At 38.2% G+C, this 16,308-nt stretch overlaps 1 protein-coding gene across 3 annotated transcripts in view; it reads right to left on the bottom strand.

Annotated features, from left to right (window-relative positions):
- Nucleotides 1-3,033: 3,033 nt before the first annotated feature.
- The window catches only part of FAM204A (family with sequence similarity 204 member A), a 31,726-nt gene continuing 18,451 nt past the window's right edge, over nucleotides 3,034-16,308 (bottom strand). For all 3 annotated transcript variants that reach the window (XM_060033994.1, XM_060033993.1, XM_060033995.2), the window contains exons 7-8: nucleotides 3,529-3,635; nucleotides 3,034-3,226 (exon numbers count right to left, since the gene is read on the bottom strand). In XM_060033994.1, the coding sequence (XP_059889977.1) occupies nucleotides 3,175-3,226; nucleotides 3,529-3,635 (159 nt within the window). In that variant the 3' untranslated portion in view covers nucleotides 3,034-3,174. The remainder of the gene's footprint in view (nucleotides 3,227-3,528; nucleotides 3,636-16,308) is intronic.

The following is a 16,308-nucleotide window of genomic DNA, read 5'->3' as shown; positions in this document are numbered from 1 at the left end:
AACATTTGAAAATCAACCTTCATATTTTAAAAATTAAGTTCAAACTTGTCTTACCGAAGAATAAGCTAAGTTATTAAAATATTTAGATAACATTTTAGACAACAGGTATCAGGGAAATCAGGAGATTTTAAAGGTGCGGTTTTAAGCTGTTAGTCAAGTTCAGGTAACATTTTATTCCTGTCCTTGGCCTGCTCCTCCCTCAGCTGTCTCTCTAAAAAACAATAAGCACGTTTAAAATATGGAGTTTTGAGATTTATGATCAGTCGCAAAAACCTGCTTAACTACTGATTTGCAGTTTTGGCCAAGGTTTTTAAGTCTGTCATCAGAACTAATTACAGCAAACCTGAGATTATATATTCAAACTCTTCTTTTGGTGAAAGAATAGAATGTTCTGCTGAAAATCAGAAACACCCTGAGGGCTCCCAAAGAAGAATGCACTATCAACTTTAATTCTCAGAACCAGTGCTGCAAAGCTCAAAATTACTGTTCTTTAGTAAGGCGTTTTAGCCTGAAGCACTCAAACAGTAAACTGCAGTACACTAATGCCACACCCATGGCCTGAAACATATTAATCTCAGTTAACAATACCTGACATTTACATCACTAATCTAACTCAGTCATTCTGGTGGTAGTAAAGGTACAGGTTAAAGCTTCGGGAACTGAAGTTATTACTGATCCAAAAAGAATCTTTATTTCACTGTGACCAGACGGAAAGGACAAATGACTACACTTTGGGGGCAACCTGGGTTTTCTAAGAATAATGTCCCCATTTTAATGCTTTAATGAGTAGAATGTCTAATTCAAATTAAAACAGATTAAAAGTAAAGTGTTCCCAAATGACATGCCAGCAGGGTTAACCCAAGAAAACCAGTCCCTTCCTCTCCCTCAAACCCTCTTCCCATCCCACCCCCTCCTCGGCTGCACCGTTTTAGAGCCTTTCAAAACCCAGGCCCCGAAGAGTGGGGCCTTAGGCGTCATGGCTCCTCTTATCAAATGAATCCCCTGCTACCTGATTCCACCATAATGCCATCTACTCAGGGAAAAAGCTCCCATCCACGTGGGACCTCTGAGTGCGGGAAGGGGGCAACCTCTGGCCCCAGAGCAGGCGGAAGAAGAAGGGTCAGGGGAACTCTGGGTTCAGGGGCTCCCAAATCAGACCCTAAGGGAGGCCACTCCGGCAAGGCCTCAGCACAAGCAGAGTGGGGATGTGCCTGCAGGGGTCACTCACTGCTCTAAGGAAGTGGATCCAGGGGGAAAGGGGGGCAGAGACTGCAGGGAGGTGCCTGTGCTGGGGCCCTATGCATGAGAATACTCATACTACCTGCCTGCTCAAAGCGAACATTTTTCATGTTTCAGACAAAACCACTGGATTGTGTAGCGGATATTTCCCCCATGAAGCATTTTTTCAGAGGAAAATTTCCTATACTCTAAGTCTGTATTCACCTATAAGGAGTTTGAAATAAGATGCTGTAGCTAAGCAGGGTATGATCATATCCACAGAACCCAACAGGGAATATTAAATCATAAAATGTTAGATTTTCCAATATTTAGTCTCTCTCTCCATTATGAATTCTATAAGAAGGTACACAATCTCTTAAAATCTTGCTTTCTCTATTATACTGGCTTTTGTCACCTAAGTGGAAGCAAGATACTATTTTTGTTCTCGTAAATAGCAATTAGTTGCTCACTTATTCCAGAACACAGAAAAATAAAATATGCCACCCCAAATAAGTAAAATTTGATTAACTGTTTGTAAGTAAATAAAAAAATATGCCACCACAAATAAGTAAAATTTGATTACTGTTTGCCGATTCAGGGGACGCGGGTTCGTGCCCCGGTCCGGGAAGATCCCACATGCTGCGGAGCGGCTGGGCCCGTGAGCCATGGCCGCTCAGCCTGCGCATCCAGAGCCTGTGCTCCGCGACGGGAGAGGCCACAGCAGTGAGAAGCCCGCGTACCACAAAGAAAAATAGAATAAAATAAAACAAAAATAACAAAATAATACTACTAGTAATATCATCATGACTCATTTTCTATGTTCCTGAATTTATATTATCAACCTAGAGAGTTTGTGTCGGACAGCAGACACCTCTGATGAAAGCTGAAGAAGGGAAGAGACCTGATGAAAGCCACAATAAGCAGTCCTTCACCTCCACTGGGCACCAAGAGGAGGTGCCAAAATACCTAGGCCTACCCCCAAATCACAACATCCAGCTGTGGTCTTGTCCATCAGCTTGTGACAATTTCTCAAAGCCCCTTCTAGTTCAGACTACGAAACACACTTTCAGTGAAAACCACTTCCCAGGGCACCAATCCCCGTTATCCTCATTCACTCACTCAGTCTCTCCAGGAGTGATGGGGAAGAGGAGAAAAAATAATCAAACCATGTTTGTTCTTAGAAGGTTCAGAGTTACACTGTCTTGAGTTATAACTGTCTAATACTATTATACCAATTTCTCTTCTAAGAACTATCTCATAATTTAAAGAACGACATGGCTGAGAGAGAGATTTAGGAAGACACTTCCAGGCAGAGAACTTGAATTTAAATCATCCTCTAAATACTACATTCTGTCCTTTTTACAAACTGTGATATTTAATCTGAAGGTACACAAAAATTAATCAATTGCTTTTATTATGTGACTGTGAAATATCAACTCTACTGTCTCCAATAAAGAACCAATAATTACTTTTATAACATTAAGATAAAGTCATTTGTGAAGACAGTATCTTTCTTGCACTTATGACTAATCCATTATAAACAAATGCCAATCTTAAAAACACAGCTCCAGAATAAGTGCAGTTACACTGAGTACAGATAAGAAAGTACAAGGAGCTCATTGGCTATGCTACACCAAGTGGATGAAAAGTAAAATTGATTTTATACTGGAGGTCTATATAAATAAATAAATAAAATCCTATCTTTTTTTTTCCTGTATGTATGCTTAGATTTCTTGTACAAACAACAGAATGCTCCATTTCATTCACTTCAGCAGGATGAACTCTTTAGAAAAAGACTGAAAAAAGATTTGATAATCAACTTCCAAATTTTATGCTTATTTTTTTCTATTTCCATCAATTTTCCAACATAGTTAACATGAACAGGAAAATCTTTCCAGTAAATTAAGCAACTGAAGACTCAAGTGAAGTCTCAAAGGTCTTGAAGACTCTGGCAAGTCACATATATCCCATGTTGCTTTTGGTTTCCCACCTCTTCTTTGCTTCAAACCTAAAATGAAGAATACGAAAATCCCAATTTATTTCTAAATACTTTCCTAAAGTAACATGTTTACTAAGCGCCAAAGTAAAATAAACTTTAAAAGTTTTCACATACTCCATCAATTACAAAATAAACATCGAACAGGAGGAAGAAATGCCTCCATATTTATAATCTGATAAACATGCAGCAAAGATACAAAGAATAAAATGAATAACAATTACACACAAACTGGATTCACCAAATATATCACAGGATTTCTGTAATTCCTATGAATTTAGTAGAATTACTAATTTAAAAAATCTTGAACTCACCCCCAGGCAAGTTTCTTCTTTTTCCGAGCAACCTGTGAATTTTCAGCATCCTTTTTGGCTTTTACAAAGTTGTGGCAGGCAATCGCTTTGGCAATTTTTACACCAAGCTAAGAATTACACAGGAGGAAAAGTGAAAATAAATATTCTAGCTGATACAAGAATTACAGTGATACAAATACTCGAGAATTTGTGGGTATGAAACCCATGTCGGCGTTGCTTTAGACATGCTAAGAATAGAAATTCTTATGCTCGGCCCCCAAAACCACCGCATTACAACAAATACAAAGATGTAGCTAGCCGCTATTCTCCCCCCACAGACCTTTATCCCAACCGTACCAGCCTCCCAGTCTCCCAGATGGAACTCCTTCCCACACTACGGCCCGTCGAGGGTCCACGGGCGCTGTGGATGAAGATCTTGAAGCGCTTTCAGCATTTCAGTAGGCCAGACAGGAATTTACCCCGATAAGGCTGCACAGGCTGACAGAGACATCCAGTTTCTTTGCTCTGGGCTAGAATTACAGAAACTCAGTATGGGTGTACCCGTTATCTCACGCTGATCAGAAGCTCAGATTGGCAGTCATAGATGTGATTAATAAAACACAGGAAAGCTAATTACTACTTCATAAACACAGTTTGTGTGATGGGCAATCGCTTGTCACTCACTGATAGAAAAAGGAATACAAGGGGTGCCAAGAGGCAAAGAGGCGGGGCACCAGGACCACAGTACCGAAGTGTTCCCTCTGCCAGTCGCCCGTGCGTGCATGCTCCCCCCTTACACCCATCTGCCCCAGTGCTAGAAGGTTGAAGCAGAACAAAGCCTCCTCTCACCCCACCCCCGGAAGACTTCACTAACTCAACCCAACAAAGTCTTTATTTCTTTATTTCTCTAGCCCTTCAGCTTCTGTGCCATAACCTATGGTACAGCTCTCTGGCCACAGAGCTGTTCCTCGGTGAGCGTCTCCAGGACAGGCATGGTAATCCCCTAGTTTTGGTGGGCTCTGATTTTAAAAATGCCCACCTATATGGATGGCTCAAAAGTATCTGTTAAGAACCCAGGTTAAACAACAAAGCCTAAAAATCTCTTCCTGGTACTTCTTTCCTTTTCTCTCTCTATACACAGCCTACTGCATTTCAGTAGCCAGCAGACTTGTGGACAAGAGGCAAGGACCCAGAAGCTATTCCCAAGTCAAAGTATTACAGCCCAAGGTTTAGGGACCTGCTGGCCAACAGTGAGGCACGGCAGGCAGTCAGGGGCTTGTGTGGAAGGAGAGAAGCCGACTTAGGAAAGTGAGGTTTGACATGCCCGACACTCCTTTCAGCTCATCTTGGAGAACAGTTTCCTTTAGAATAAAACAAACAAGCAGTCATCAAGCACTGACCGGGGTTTATAAATGAGAACAAATACAGATCTGATTTTTCAGTCTAGGAAAGAATACACATAAAGAAGGTAAGTAAATGGAAGCAATATGACAATCAAGCCGGCGTGCTGAGGTAGTCGACACCAAAAGGAAAGCCACTGAAGGAAGGAGGGTCGATTGTGGCTGTGAGCCCACCTGGGAAAGCAGACCAACTCGGAGCCTTCCTGACACTCAAGCCAACACTAGCAGCAGCATCTTTTTTCACAAGGACGACATTCATTCAATCAATATCACAAGGGCACAAATGCATTATTTTGCCAGGCACTGTTGCAGGCGCTGCAGATACAGCTGTTAAAAAGAGGGCTTCGGGGCAGGCGGGGGGTGGGGCAGCTGGGGAGAAGGGGTTGCCAGTTACATCTGACTGCTTCAATCCCCGACCTGTTCTTTTGGCTCTCTTTTCATTTCCAGTTCTTTATTACAGAAAAATTCATATAAGTCAACTATAAAAAAGGTTAAGAATCAAAGGGCTGTAGCATCATCGTCTAAGGAGAAAACGAAGCTCTGGAAGAATGCTCTGGAATCATTTAGCACGAAGATGGATTTCCTATCAACTGAAACACCATTCACTTGTCATAAATGTAAAAACATCAAGTTACGCCTGTCTGGTTAGGCTAGTCAAAACTGCAGTAACAAACAAACCCCCAAATCTCAGGGGCTGAACTTTTATTTCGTGTTTCACTTAATGTCAGCTGTGACTGGCAGGTCTCCCCATCTTGTGGTGCCAACATCTCAGCACGTGGCTTTCAAGGCGCTGTGGCAGAGGAGGAGATGGCCAGAGGGTCTCACACTGGCTCCTTAATGCTTTAGTGCAGAAGCGACACACAGCGTTTCTGCTCAAAGCCGTCTGGTCAGAACTACTCACAATTCCACCTGGCTGCGAGGCGGCTGGCCACAGGGGTGCTGGGGACATCAGGGGAACACTAAATGCACCTAATGAACTGTCTACTGTCATAACATGCAGCTTGCCGCCTGGGTTTAAGAGGTACACTGGGTCTCTCCACATTCGTGTAGGATATTTAGTCTCCTCTCTGTCCCCCACCTCCCAAAGATAAAACACAGAACTCAGTATTTGCCTATCTAATTATATTCCTATGTTTTAGACAGCATATGCAAATTTGAAATATGATATAGTTTTGCCAGGATCACCCCCTAACTAAAGTTCCACTCAGCTAGTTTATCTTATATTTAAATTGAGCCTATACTTTTGAGCATGAAACAAAAATGACCTGAACTATATTTGCCATGTACCATTAACCCCGTGACAAAATTATTTCCTAAAACTGTTGTAAATTAAGACGCAGCTTACAGTTTTAGCTTATTGAAATTTCCCAGTATGGATTTTCTGGTTTGGGGATAGACAAACCAAAGAGCATCTCAGTGTGTCTGGACATTGACCGTGGTCATGTGATTTAAGTGGGGCCTCTTCAACGTGGTCATATACTCTTACAATGTAAAAGATTTTAGTTTTCTAGCAACACGAAGGACAAACCCAGCACAATCAGCATCACAGTGAAGACTGAGAGCACATATGCCACAGAAGACATAGCACAAACTTGTTAAAAAGAATTCATTACAATGTAAGAAACATGTATTTACATGAGAGGGCTCCATCGCTTTGTAGACTAATTAAATATAGTAAATGATTAGGTACGTAGGCCATACGTTCAAGCAGACCTGTTTGTAGGAAAGGTATATTTTCTAACTGTATTTTGCCTGGTGTTAGGTTCAATGAAATGTTCTTTAACTGATGAACATTAAACAAGCCTGGTCTATGCATTTTACAGAAAGAATCTTTTAGCTTGTAATGATGATGAAAAGTCTTATCAATGTTGTGTCCTTCCCATGCTTAAAATGAATGTTTCACTTATTCCTGTGGAGAAAGTAAAAAGAATGGAAATATTTGGAAATATGGAAGGATCATGAGATCTTCTATAGAAGACACAGTTGAGAAGAAACATGTTTTCTCAGGCAAGATGACCAGCCCACGTTCCAGAAGATAAAAGAATACCGTGCTATGTTTCCGTATTACAAACAAACAATATAGGCCCACAAGGATCCCCCTTCTGCTTCTCTAAAAAGAAAAATGCACCTTCGTGCCCAATGTAAACATCACAAAAGCTTGGTCAATGGTTTTTATATTAAAAAACTGTTTCAGGTCATCAGATAACTATAGCAACACAATGTGGGAAGAAATTTTTTTAACCAAACAAAAATATATACAGAATTTCTTGTATGTGTAGCCAAAGTATCAGCATTTTCCATATAGAACATCCAATATTTTGCTGCATTTTAATTAAGGTGTCTAAACATTATCACAAAGAACTGCAAATTGGTCAGAGCAAACGGTAAGGAAAATTAAGCTCTAAAGGCTTTTTATCACCATATTTCAGGAACCAAGGGTGTAAAATGTTCTAATTTGGGATATATTAAAAGCCATAAAAGGTCTTTCAAAAAGATTAATGGTACTTTGCTTGGATTTAAGATAAGGGCTTTAGCTGGTTGGAAAAGCAGGGCCCTGGCTGGACCCTTGAGGCATTCATCTTTACAGCCACTTGGAAGATTTGTAAAAGCGTCTGCATAACCTCAAGCAAATGCACCCGGCGACATTTTTTTAATTCCTTTCAATTTTACAGGTTTAGCATGCGCAAATCATATTGGGTTGTAAAATAGATATAATGGCACATCTTGTAACACAGTAGAGATTTTTAAAAGACAAACTCGCAAAATAAAGTTCATTTTTCTCACTAAACCTTGCCCTACTGAAGTTTGCCGGTAATCATTTGAAGCATCTGATTCAAACAGCTTAATCTAGCATCACTGTAAACTTCTTATCCATTTCATAAAATACTTTACTCACCTTTGAATTACTAGCTTGTAACAGATTTATGAAGTTTTCCTCCCTTCTGAACACTTTCAAGGCACTTATTTAAAAATACCAATTATCATACTTTAACTTTTGATGGAATAATAGGTCTCTATGAAAAAATATTTATGCCATTCTCTTTTGTTCTTTAATTAAATGAAAACAGATGTTTTCTGAAGTAAAGCGGAACCATTACTGGAGCACTTAAAGTGTTAAGGTCTTTAATTTCTATATCAGTTTGGTCGACAATTCATGATTGTCTTTACTCGAGCTCAACATTAATGTCAAGCAAGTTACCTAGGAGACGAAAGAGATCAAAGAGACAAAAACCCCTCCAATGTCTGATTAATCAAGCCTGCAAACAGCTTATTTCTTTTCGCCTGCATGCAAGTATGAAAATGAGATTCTGGGAGCCGAACATTGTGCAGATTTGTTCATTCTTATCAGAACAAAGCCAGCGGCAGCTTATTTCATGGATCATTGGCACTGTCATCAGTGCTACACAGAACGGGTGACAGCTCCTCATTTTGAGGCTTGAACAAAATTAGCAAAAAGTCGGCACAAATTAGCCTCTCATCTTTTTGGTAATATGACATTATTCATTTACTTTTTATCCAATTTTTAATTTTTTCCTTGTCAGCTATCCCTTTCTAGTGTCTCCTGCATGGCATCACAAAATGCCTTCTTAGAAACAAGCAGAGAAATAGCCAAAGTTGGAATAACATGCAAAGTTCAAAAAGCAAAGAAGAAAAAGCACTTCCAAGGACTGATGATGCTTTATTTTTTTTTTTTAGTAACTTTCAAAACTTTGCAAAAATATTAACAGCTCAGAACACCATGCAGTTAAGGAGTTTTATGAAATCGCTAGTATATTTCAATAAAGAAGATGATGTGGCTAATGTATTTCACTCAAACCACAATTTAACATGGCAGGTGCTATAGTAAATTCAGGATGTCTCCACTCGGATCGGTACCTTTCTCTCCACGGTCATACCTGAGATGCCAAAGCTCTGAGGACAGCAAATAAGCTCTGCCATATCCAGTCATTTAAACACTGACTGTAAATCAAGTCTTTTTCTCTCTGTTAGAGGAAACAGCCCAATTTCACTGTCATCTTAAAATGTGCACACACAGGTTTGCATGTTTGTGTACTACTTACATCTATGTTGTGTGCACAACTGTACAAACACCTATTATTTATTTTTATACCTACAACTTCATTATCAGTTAAATCCAAATGGTTTTTATTTCAAAGCATAACCCAACAAACCCTGTTTTTAAAATACATTATAAGATATATTTGTATAGACATATTACATATATATGCGTATGTGTGTGTGTGTGTGTGTGTGTGTGTGTGTGTATGATTCATCTTGCAATTTATAAAAAAATTTTGTATTTGGTCCATGAGGTATGAGAAGATAGACTTTGATTCATATCCTCAACTCTGATTTCATAGCGGAATAGTTTATATAACACCTGGTTTAATGATAACTGTTAAGGCTTCAAATCATATGTAGATTACAGTATTCCAAAGCGGGGAGAAAAGATGTTATACTGTTGAAATCACTCCTGGATAGAGACATTTATATTCAAGCAACTTATTCCATTCATAAGGGAAAAAAGCATTAAAAAATTAACCATAAGCTGTTAGATGCTTTACACAGTCCCCATCAGAAAGACAGTTTTTTAAAGAACTGTAGTACTGTTTTCAGCAATTTCTTTATCTCTGTTCTTCTAAGTAAGAAAGCTTATTAACAAGCTTTGAACTTAAAATCACATTTACAATAATGTGCCATCAACAGTTTTATAAGCTAATTAGAAAAAGATTAATTAATGACTGGCTGCTAATAAAATGGCAATCATGAAGAAAGAAACCATGGGTGCTAAGCTTCAACTACCACCAATTAAGAGCTAATTACAAACAAATTATATATGTGTTTTGCTGTGGGCTTTAATTTACTAAAATGGTTTTAATTAAAAGAGAAAACATGCTGATTAATTGAACTGCAGAAAAAATCTACAGTATAAACTGTGCTTTGTCTGTCTCTTTAATTAGACTTGTAACATCTGAATTTTTTTTTTAAGGTTTGTTAAAAGCACAGATAAACATAATTAAAAGAGAGTATAAGGAACACCATTCTAGGTGATCACCCAATCATTCCCCAGAGGTTAAAAGAAAATGTCCTCAGTGCAATGAGATCTAAAAAGCACACCTAGAAGCCTGAGAGGAAAACCCATCCCTCGGTACCATTTTTATTTTTCTCTTGAAGTTGGAGCATTTCTAAAATGCTCCAACTTCAAGGATGTACACCATTTTTTACAGGAAAGAACGTATCTTTAGGTTCCACGTAAAGGAATTCAACTAGGCCTTCCCTCACCTGGATAGGCATAGCAGATTTTCCATACGATGTGCTAATTGTTCATCTATATGAAATAACTGAGTTACTTTTAAGAACTAAGGAGAACAAGGCTTCAAAGAATTAAAATCACCATTTAAAGGTCCCGCATACTATGCACAGACTACAAAATGACACACAGCGGAACATCTAAATTAAAAAACCACTGAGAAATGACCAAAGTTAATGAAAGTGAGTCAGTTCTAGATGATCCTAAATGGAAGCACACACCCCTCCCACCCCTCCCTCCGCGGCAGGCAGAGCGCAGCCGGCTTCCCCAGGTGGCTGATCACTGCCAACTAACAAGAGCCTGTTCAGTGAGGGTTTTCTCTCCCTCGTGTCCTAGATTCTCTCCCAATGCTAATCAGTGAAATATACCACAAAGAAACTGGTCCTACACTCTGCTAACTGGAAAGAGAAAAAGAAAGAAAGAAAGAAAAAGTAAGGGATGGAAGTCAGCGTAGGAAAATTTCAAATAGGGGCATAAAACAAATTTTGCCAGAGTTTGCAGGCATTAGATGACTTTGTCTGAAATAATATATTCTTCATATACACCCCTGGTACTAGCAAAAAAGGAAATCTCCTTTCTGTAAAAATAAAATGTTGAAATGGAGATATTTAATTTTAAACTCTTAATATGTACAAATGAGTACTATTTAATGCATTTTTACTTTGTTTACCTTACCTTCAGTGGCTGGAAAACACAATAATTAAGAAAATAGAAAGCACCTGCCAGCCTTCATGGGTTCTAATGATAAATTCTTACAATAGCTAACTGGAATACACGTTCAGCTTCATACCTGAACAAATCGTTTTACCTTTGCAATCATGGCTGTTACGATAGTTCTAAAACTAGTCACAAAAACAGGAAGAAAACAATTTTGCTCTCTGGAATACAGAATAAAGAGTTTAGAACCACACGACTTGCTTCACTATAATGTCTTTCAATTTAGTCTTTTTTTTGTGTGTGATGCAAACACCCTTCCTAAAATACCGAAGCTCTGAAAACAGCACTGATGAGAAGTAACTTCAAACTGATCAAGTTTGGCAGCATCTCTATCTCAAAAATGTAAACAGATGTTTCAATTCTGAACTCTAGATATGAGAATGCTCCAGGTACTTTTTGATGGATAAATCTGTCAAAATTGTACTATTTGGGGCAGGGTTTTTTTCTTTTTTGCGCGTGGGGCGGGGGGGGCGGGCAGTGAATTCAAGCTCTTATTCCATCAGACAACATAGCATGTACATCGACATAAAATTAATAACCAAAATGAAAAGGGTGAATTGTAGCCAGAATCCTCCCAGGGAAGCTAAAGCCTAACAACGAACGGTACTGGAAAAGTTCTGAATGCTAGGGCCAAGTGCTGTAGCATCTGAAATATTTCTGAGAAAGGACCACTTCTCACATGTTAACATAAAATACAGATGCTATCTCCTCAAATATATATGTGTGTGTGTGTGTGTGTGTGTATGTGTGTGTGTGTGTGTATCCCTCTCCAATGAGAATGCCTTCAGATTTTCTAGGAAATGGCTCTAAAAATAGAACTTAGGCAAATTAATAATCTGCCCAAATTTAGAGAGTATTTAATGTACTGAGCTAGGAAAGAATACAACTCAATCAATTCAAACATTAGTTTCTAAAAAGGCCACTCCTACCTTTGTTATTTAAATATTAACAAACTATTACTATTTCAACATTATTAAGTTTACCTATGTTTAGAATCCAAAAATCTAGGTAGTCTATTTAGTAAATTTAATAAAGTTAAAATTAAATTCTCAGTTTAATTCATACTGCCAATGTAATATTTATCTATATCTATAAAAAGAATACTATCAAAGTGAGATACTTTTTTAAAATCATTTTATACTTGTGATACCTTGGTTAGGTTCTAAATAAATACTATACTTAACAGCACTAAAGGCTGAAGTCATTGCCTTAGGCCTCCATCCAGAAGTTGCAGCAAAAGAGCTTTAAAATGTGAAACATTTTATTCATTACTCCAAACTGAAAGGTTTTGGCCTTAGCAAAGATGGTAGCAGATTATAACCAAAATATCTCAGATGGGAATATTAAAACCTTGCAAATTATTTTTTTAATGACTATTCTAAGTTATACGAAATGGTTATAACATTACAACATGAAGTATGTACTGATGTTTTCAAGGAATTAAGTTTAGCTGGTGCTGCCGAAGGCCATCCTATTTGAGTCACTTACAGAAAAGGCAACCTTTAAGGGCATGAGGTATACAAAGCGCAAACCAAATTCACAGGCCACCTCCCTTCCCCGCTCATTTCTGCCCTGACATTGTACAGCTATAATTGAAAGCAACAGATGTAGCTAACGTAGGTGTGACTCATTCGACGGGAGAAACTCACTGTCTGCTGCCAAACCACGCTGGTTTTTATCTACAGCAGGCTACCACAAAGACGCCTAGAGAAAAATTCTCTTTCCAAAATGGGAGATTCAGCTGAAGTGCAGCTTACTTTATTAAATCTAGGCTTTAGCACTTAATTTTGAGATACTTGTTTCTCCTGGTTTCTACAAATTGGTATGATCTGGATTGTAACGAAGATGGTGTGCCAGAAAAGGCAAGCACCAAAGGACGGCATTTTCGAGGATCACTATCAATGAACGGAATGTCCTTCCAATTCAGGCCTGAGGTTAACGAGCTACGAATGTGCTCAGACACCTGTGTGCATGTGCGTGTGTGAATGTACACGTATGACATATATATATAAATAGTATTGTTTAAAAAAAGAACTTTTGTTTTCAAATTAGAACAGTTTCATCAGTATGACACAAACCCAAGTGTACTTTTCCACTTTAGCTCTCCTCCAAGACTGTTAACAACAAGGAAGGATTTAATCAACAGGACTTTTCCACTTTAGCTCTCCTCCAAGATTGTTAACAACAAAGAAGGATTTAATCAACAGGAGGGACAGTCCCAAAGCAACCACATTACTACACGGCAAAACCAAACTTGATAGCACAATCTAGCTTTCCAACATGTGAACCTGAGCCATCCCCCAAACCAGATTAAATACATCTTTAACGTCATCATTAATTTAAGGGAATATGATTCTGGAAAAATATATGCTTGCTGTGTCATAATGCTAGTGCACTGACAGCTTTGTTCTGGCATGCCAGTTTGTTCTGTTTTGTTTTGCCCTGTTTTGAGGAACTGTTTTCAAGGCCCATTCTCAGACATGGCTCTTCTTTTGGCTTCACTTTTCTCAATACTGATGCCGCCCTATTGGTTTCACAGGCTTATAAATGTTAAACATCGAAAATTAGTTTCACTTATTATGGTTGGAAAAGGCTTTAAGAACTCTGGGGTCTGTGCCTCTGAGCAAAGGCTTTATCAGCAAGTCCCAGTCACTGCTTCTTAAAAAGAAGAAAACGGTACTGATTAAAAACCCATATACCTGATTTCCAAAAGGACACCTACCATGCACATATACATTTAATTCATAAAGGGTTTCTGCCCCAAACTCACAATTACTTACTTCGCAAAATCCCATCTTTCATATCCACAGTGATTCGCACCAAGGAGATAAACATGAGAAACTAAACCTCAAACTAAACTATTCATTCAAGAATTCCATCTTGATTACTTTAGTTATTCTTCGCGGGTGTTTAATTAACACGGCATCAGTATCTCTCCAATGTCTGTGTCTGACCAGCAAAAACTTTCCAAATGTTTTTCCACTTATACATGTAAAAGAATAGGGCCCAAATTATTGTTTTTCCTTTTAATCAGAATTCTTTAACCCCACACTACATACATTTCTTTTACCAGAACAAAGCATTATACTTGTATGCAAGTAAAAAGAACACTTGGGGAAAATGTTTACTATCCTTACAAGTGCTAAAAATAGTATAAATTCCTAAAGCAATCTCATTCATATGTCATGAAGTGTGGCAGGAAATAACAACTCTTAAAATGGAAAATACCTGGCCAGTGTTATGCAATTCCCATTTCTAAAATAGCAGTCTGACAAAACAAAACACAGAAACTTAGTATTCTCAAAGGAAACACAGATTTCTGAGGCCTCGGAGGCACTACTTCTGTTCCCTCTGACAAACAGCTTCCTGCGGCAGGGAAAGGAGAGCTCACGCGTGGCCACTGATGAGGCAGACAAGGAGGGAGTGAACATGCAACCCTGGTGGACGCAAGGCCACTGCAACCCCAGCCCTCCCAGCGCATCACTTAGGGAAACTATATCCAATTCCCAATTGACCAGGTTACCGAGAGATTTAGTATAGATACATAAAAGATTCTAGAATCCGGTATCTCACTGAAGGCACATTTTAGATCTGATTTGCCAGGTAAAGATGATAAGTACAATCAAATAATGTTTTCAAGATCTTACTGTAATAATAATTGTCTTGAGCAGGAAAACAATCAGCAGTGAATATTGAAACTAGCAAGTAAAGAACAGTGAGGAAAAGCATATTTATAGTCTCAAATCATCTCCCATCTCTCCATACGATACTCATAATTATATAGGGAAGAACAGTAACGTTATAGAGGGGAAACCTGGAGACACCACCTTACCCAAATAATCAAAGGAACATAAGCAATAAATTGGACAAATAGATATCACATGCCTCCTGATATCTTGCACTGAGAAGGACACACTATCATGTCTGTGATCTTCCTGCCAAAAAATGCATAACCTGAATCTAATCATGAGGAAGCATCAGACAAACAAAAACTGAGGGGCATCCTACAACATAAGTGGCCTCTACTCTCCAAAAATACTAAGGTCCTGAGAAACAAAGACAGACTGAGGAAACATTCCAGATTAAAGAAGACTAAAAAGACATGACCAGAAAAAAAATTTTCTTTTGCTATAAAGGAAATCAGTGACATATTTGGTAAATCTAAATAAGGTACATAAATTAGAAAGAATGGTAAAGCAAATGTTAACTGTTAACATTTTGCAAATTTTGCAACTTTCTGAAAGTTTGAAATTATTTCAAGATAAAAGATTTTTTTAAAAAAAATCAAAGTGTTCAACTCTTAAAATTTTAGCATTACTAACTTTACCTAAAAGGAACACAGTGCTGCAGTAAAGTAAATGCTTCTCTCTGAATTCCCCTGGCCTCTGGTATGGGTGCTAAAAAACAGAAAAAAGACAAAAAGAAAAATAGCCAGCCATGGATGGATCACGGGCAGCCCACATTCTAACGTTATAGACCAGGGCTGGCATTACTCTTTCTTCCTTTAGCAAAGCAAAGATCTGAGGAAACTTAGTGACTGAAGAAGCCACTACAATAACTAACAGCTAACACTGAAATCCTACTGAGTTTGTGGTACCATTCAACACACCATCAAATTCACTGCATTCAAATGTAATACCTGAATCTTTCTACTTGGAAAGAGAATAATAAAATGCTATTATACTCAATGAATGCTATAATCAATGAAATCAAAATATGGTTATTTTAAAGATGAAAAGAGCAATTTTCAAACTGAAAGCACAAGAATATCATAGGCTAGGAGGGATGAATGAATCTTACCAAAAAAAAAAAAAAACCCTTTTTTAAAATCTCACATTTTTGAAAGGTCACATAACTGCCATTTACGCTGCTTCTCACCTAGGTCCCAAACTCAAGCGCACAGCTTCCTAAGTTTCTTTAGATTAGCCATTAATAAATGCACATACATATACATAAACATTATAAATGGAAGTATCAATATCTAATGTGACAACTGATTTTAAGGCTTAGGGGGAAAAAAAGATAACCTGTGAATCCCTAAGCCTTGCTTCTGAACTGGTTTTCTCCCCTACATGAAAGTATAAATCCCACAAGATACTTGTGGCCAGCAACCAAATAGAGAAAACAAACAAGCCAACATACAGCCACCAGTGGTAGATGTTTTGACATCAGCGGATGTAAGAGTGGAATGGTGTTTCCATAGAAGAATTTACTGAAACAGTAATTTCACCACTAGTCTTAGTTTAGAAAAAATGTTCACAAAAATGTGAATAAGAAAGATCAGTGCACGTGCCAAGAGTTTACACAGGTGACCGATGATATTCTCTATGTAATTAAACACCATGGAGTAGTTATAGTTTAAGAATGAGGCAA

Source organism: Delphinus delphis, chromosome 16 (genome assembly GCF_949987515.2).
Source record: "Delphinus delphis chromosome 16, mDelDel1.2, whole genome shotgun sequence".
NCBI lineage: Eukaryota > Metazoa > Chordata > Mammalia > Artiodactyla > Delphinidae > Delphinus > Delphinus delphis.
This window is presented reverse-complemented; position numbering and strand designations above follow the sequence as displayed.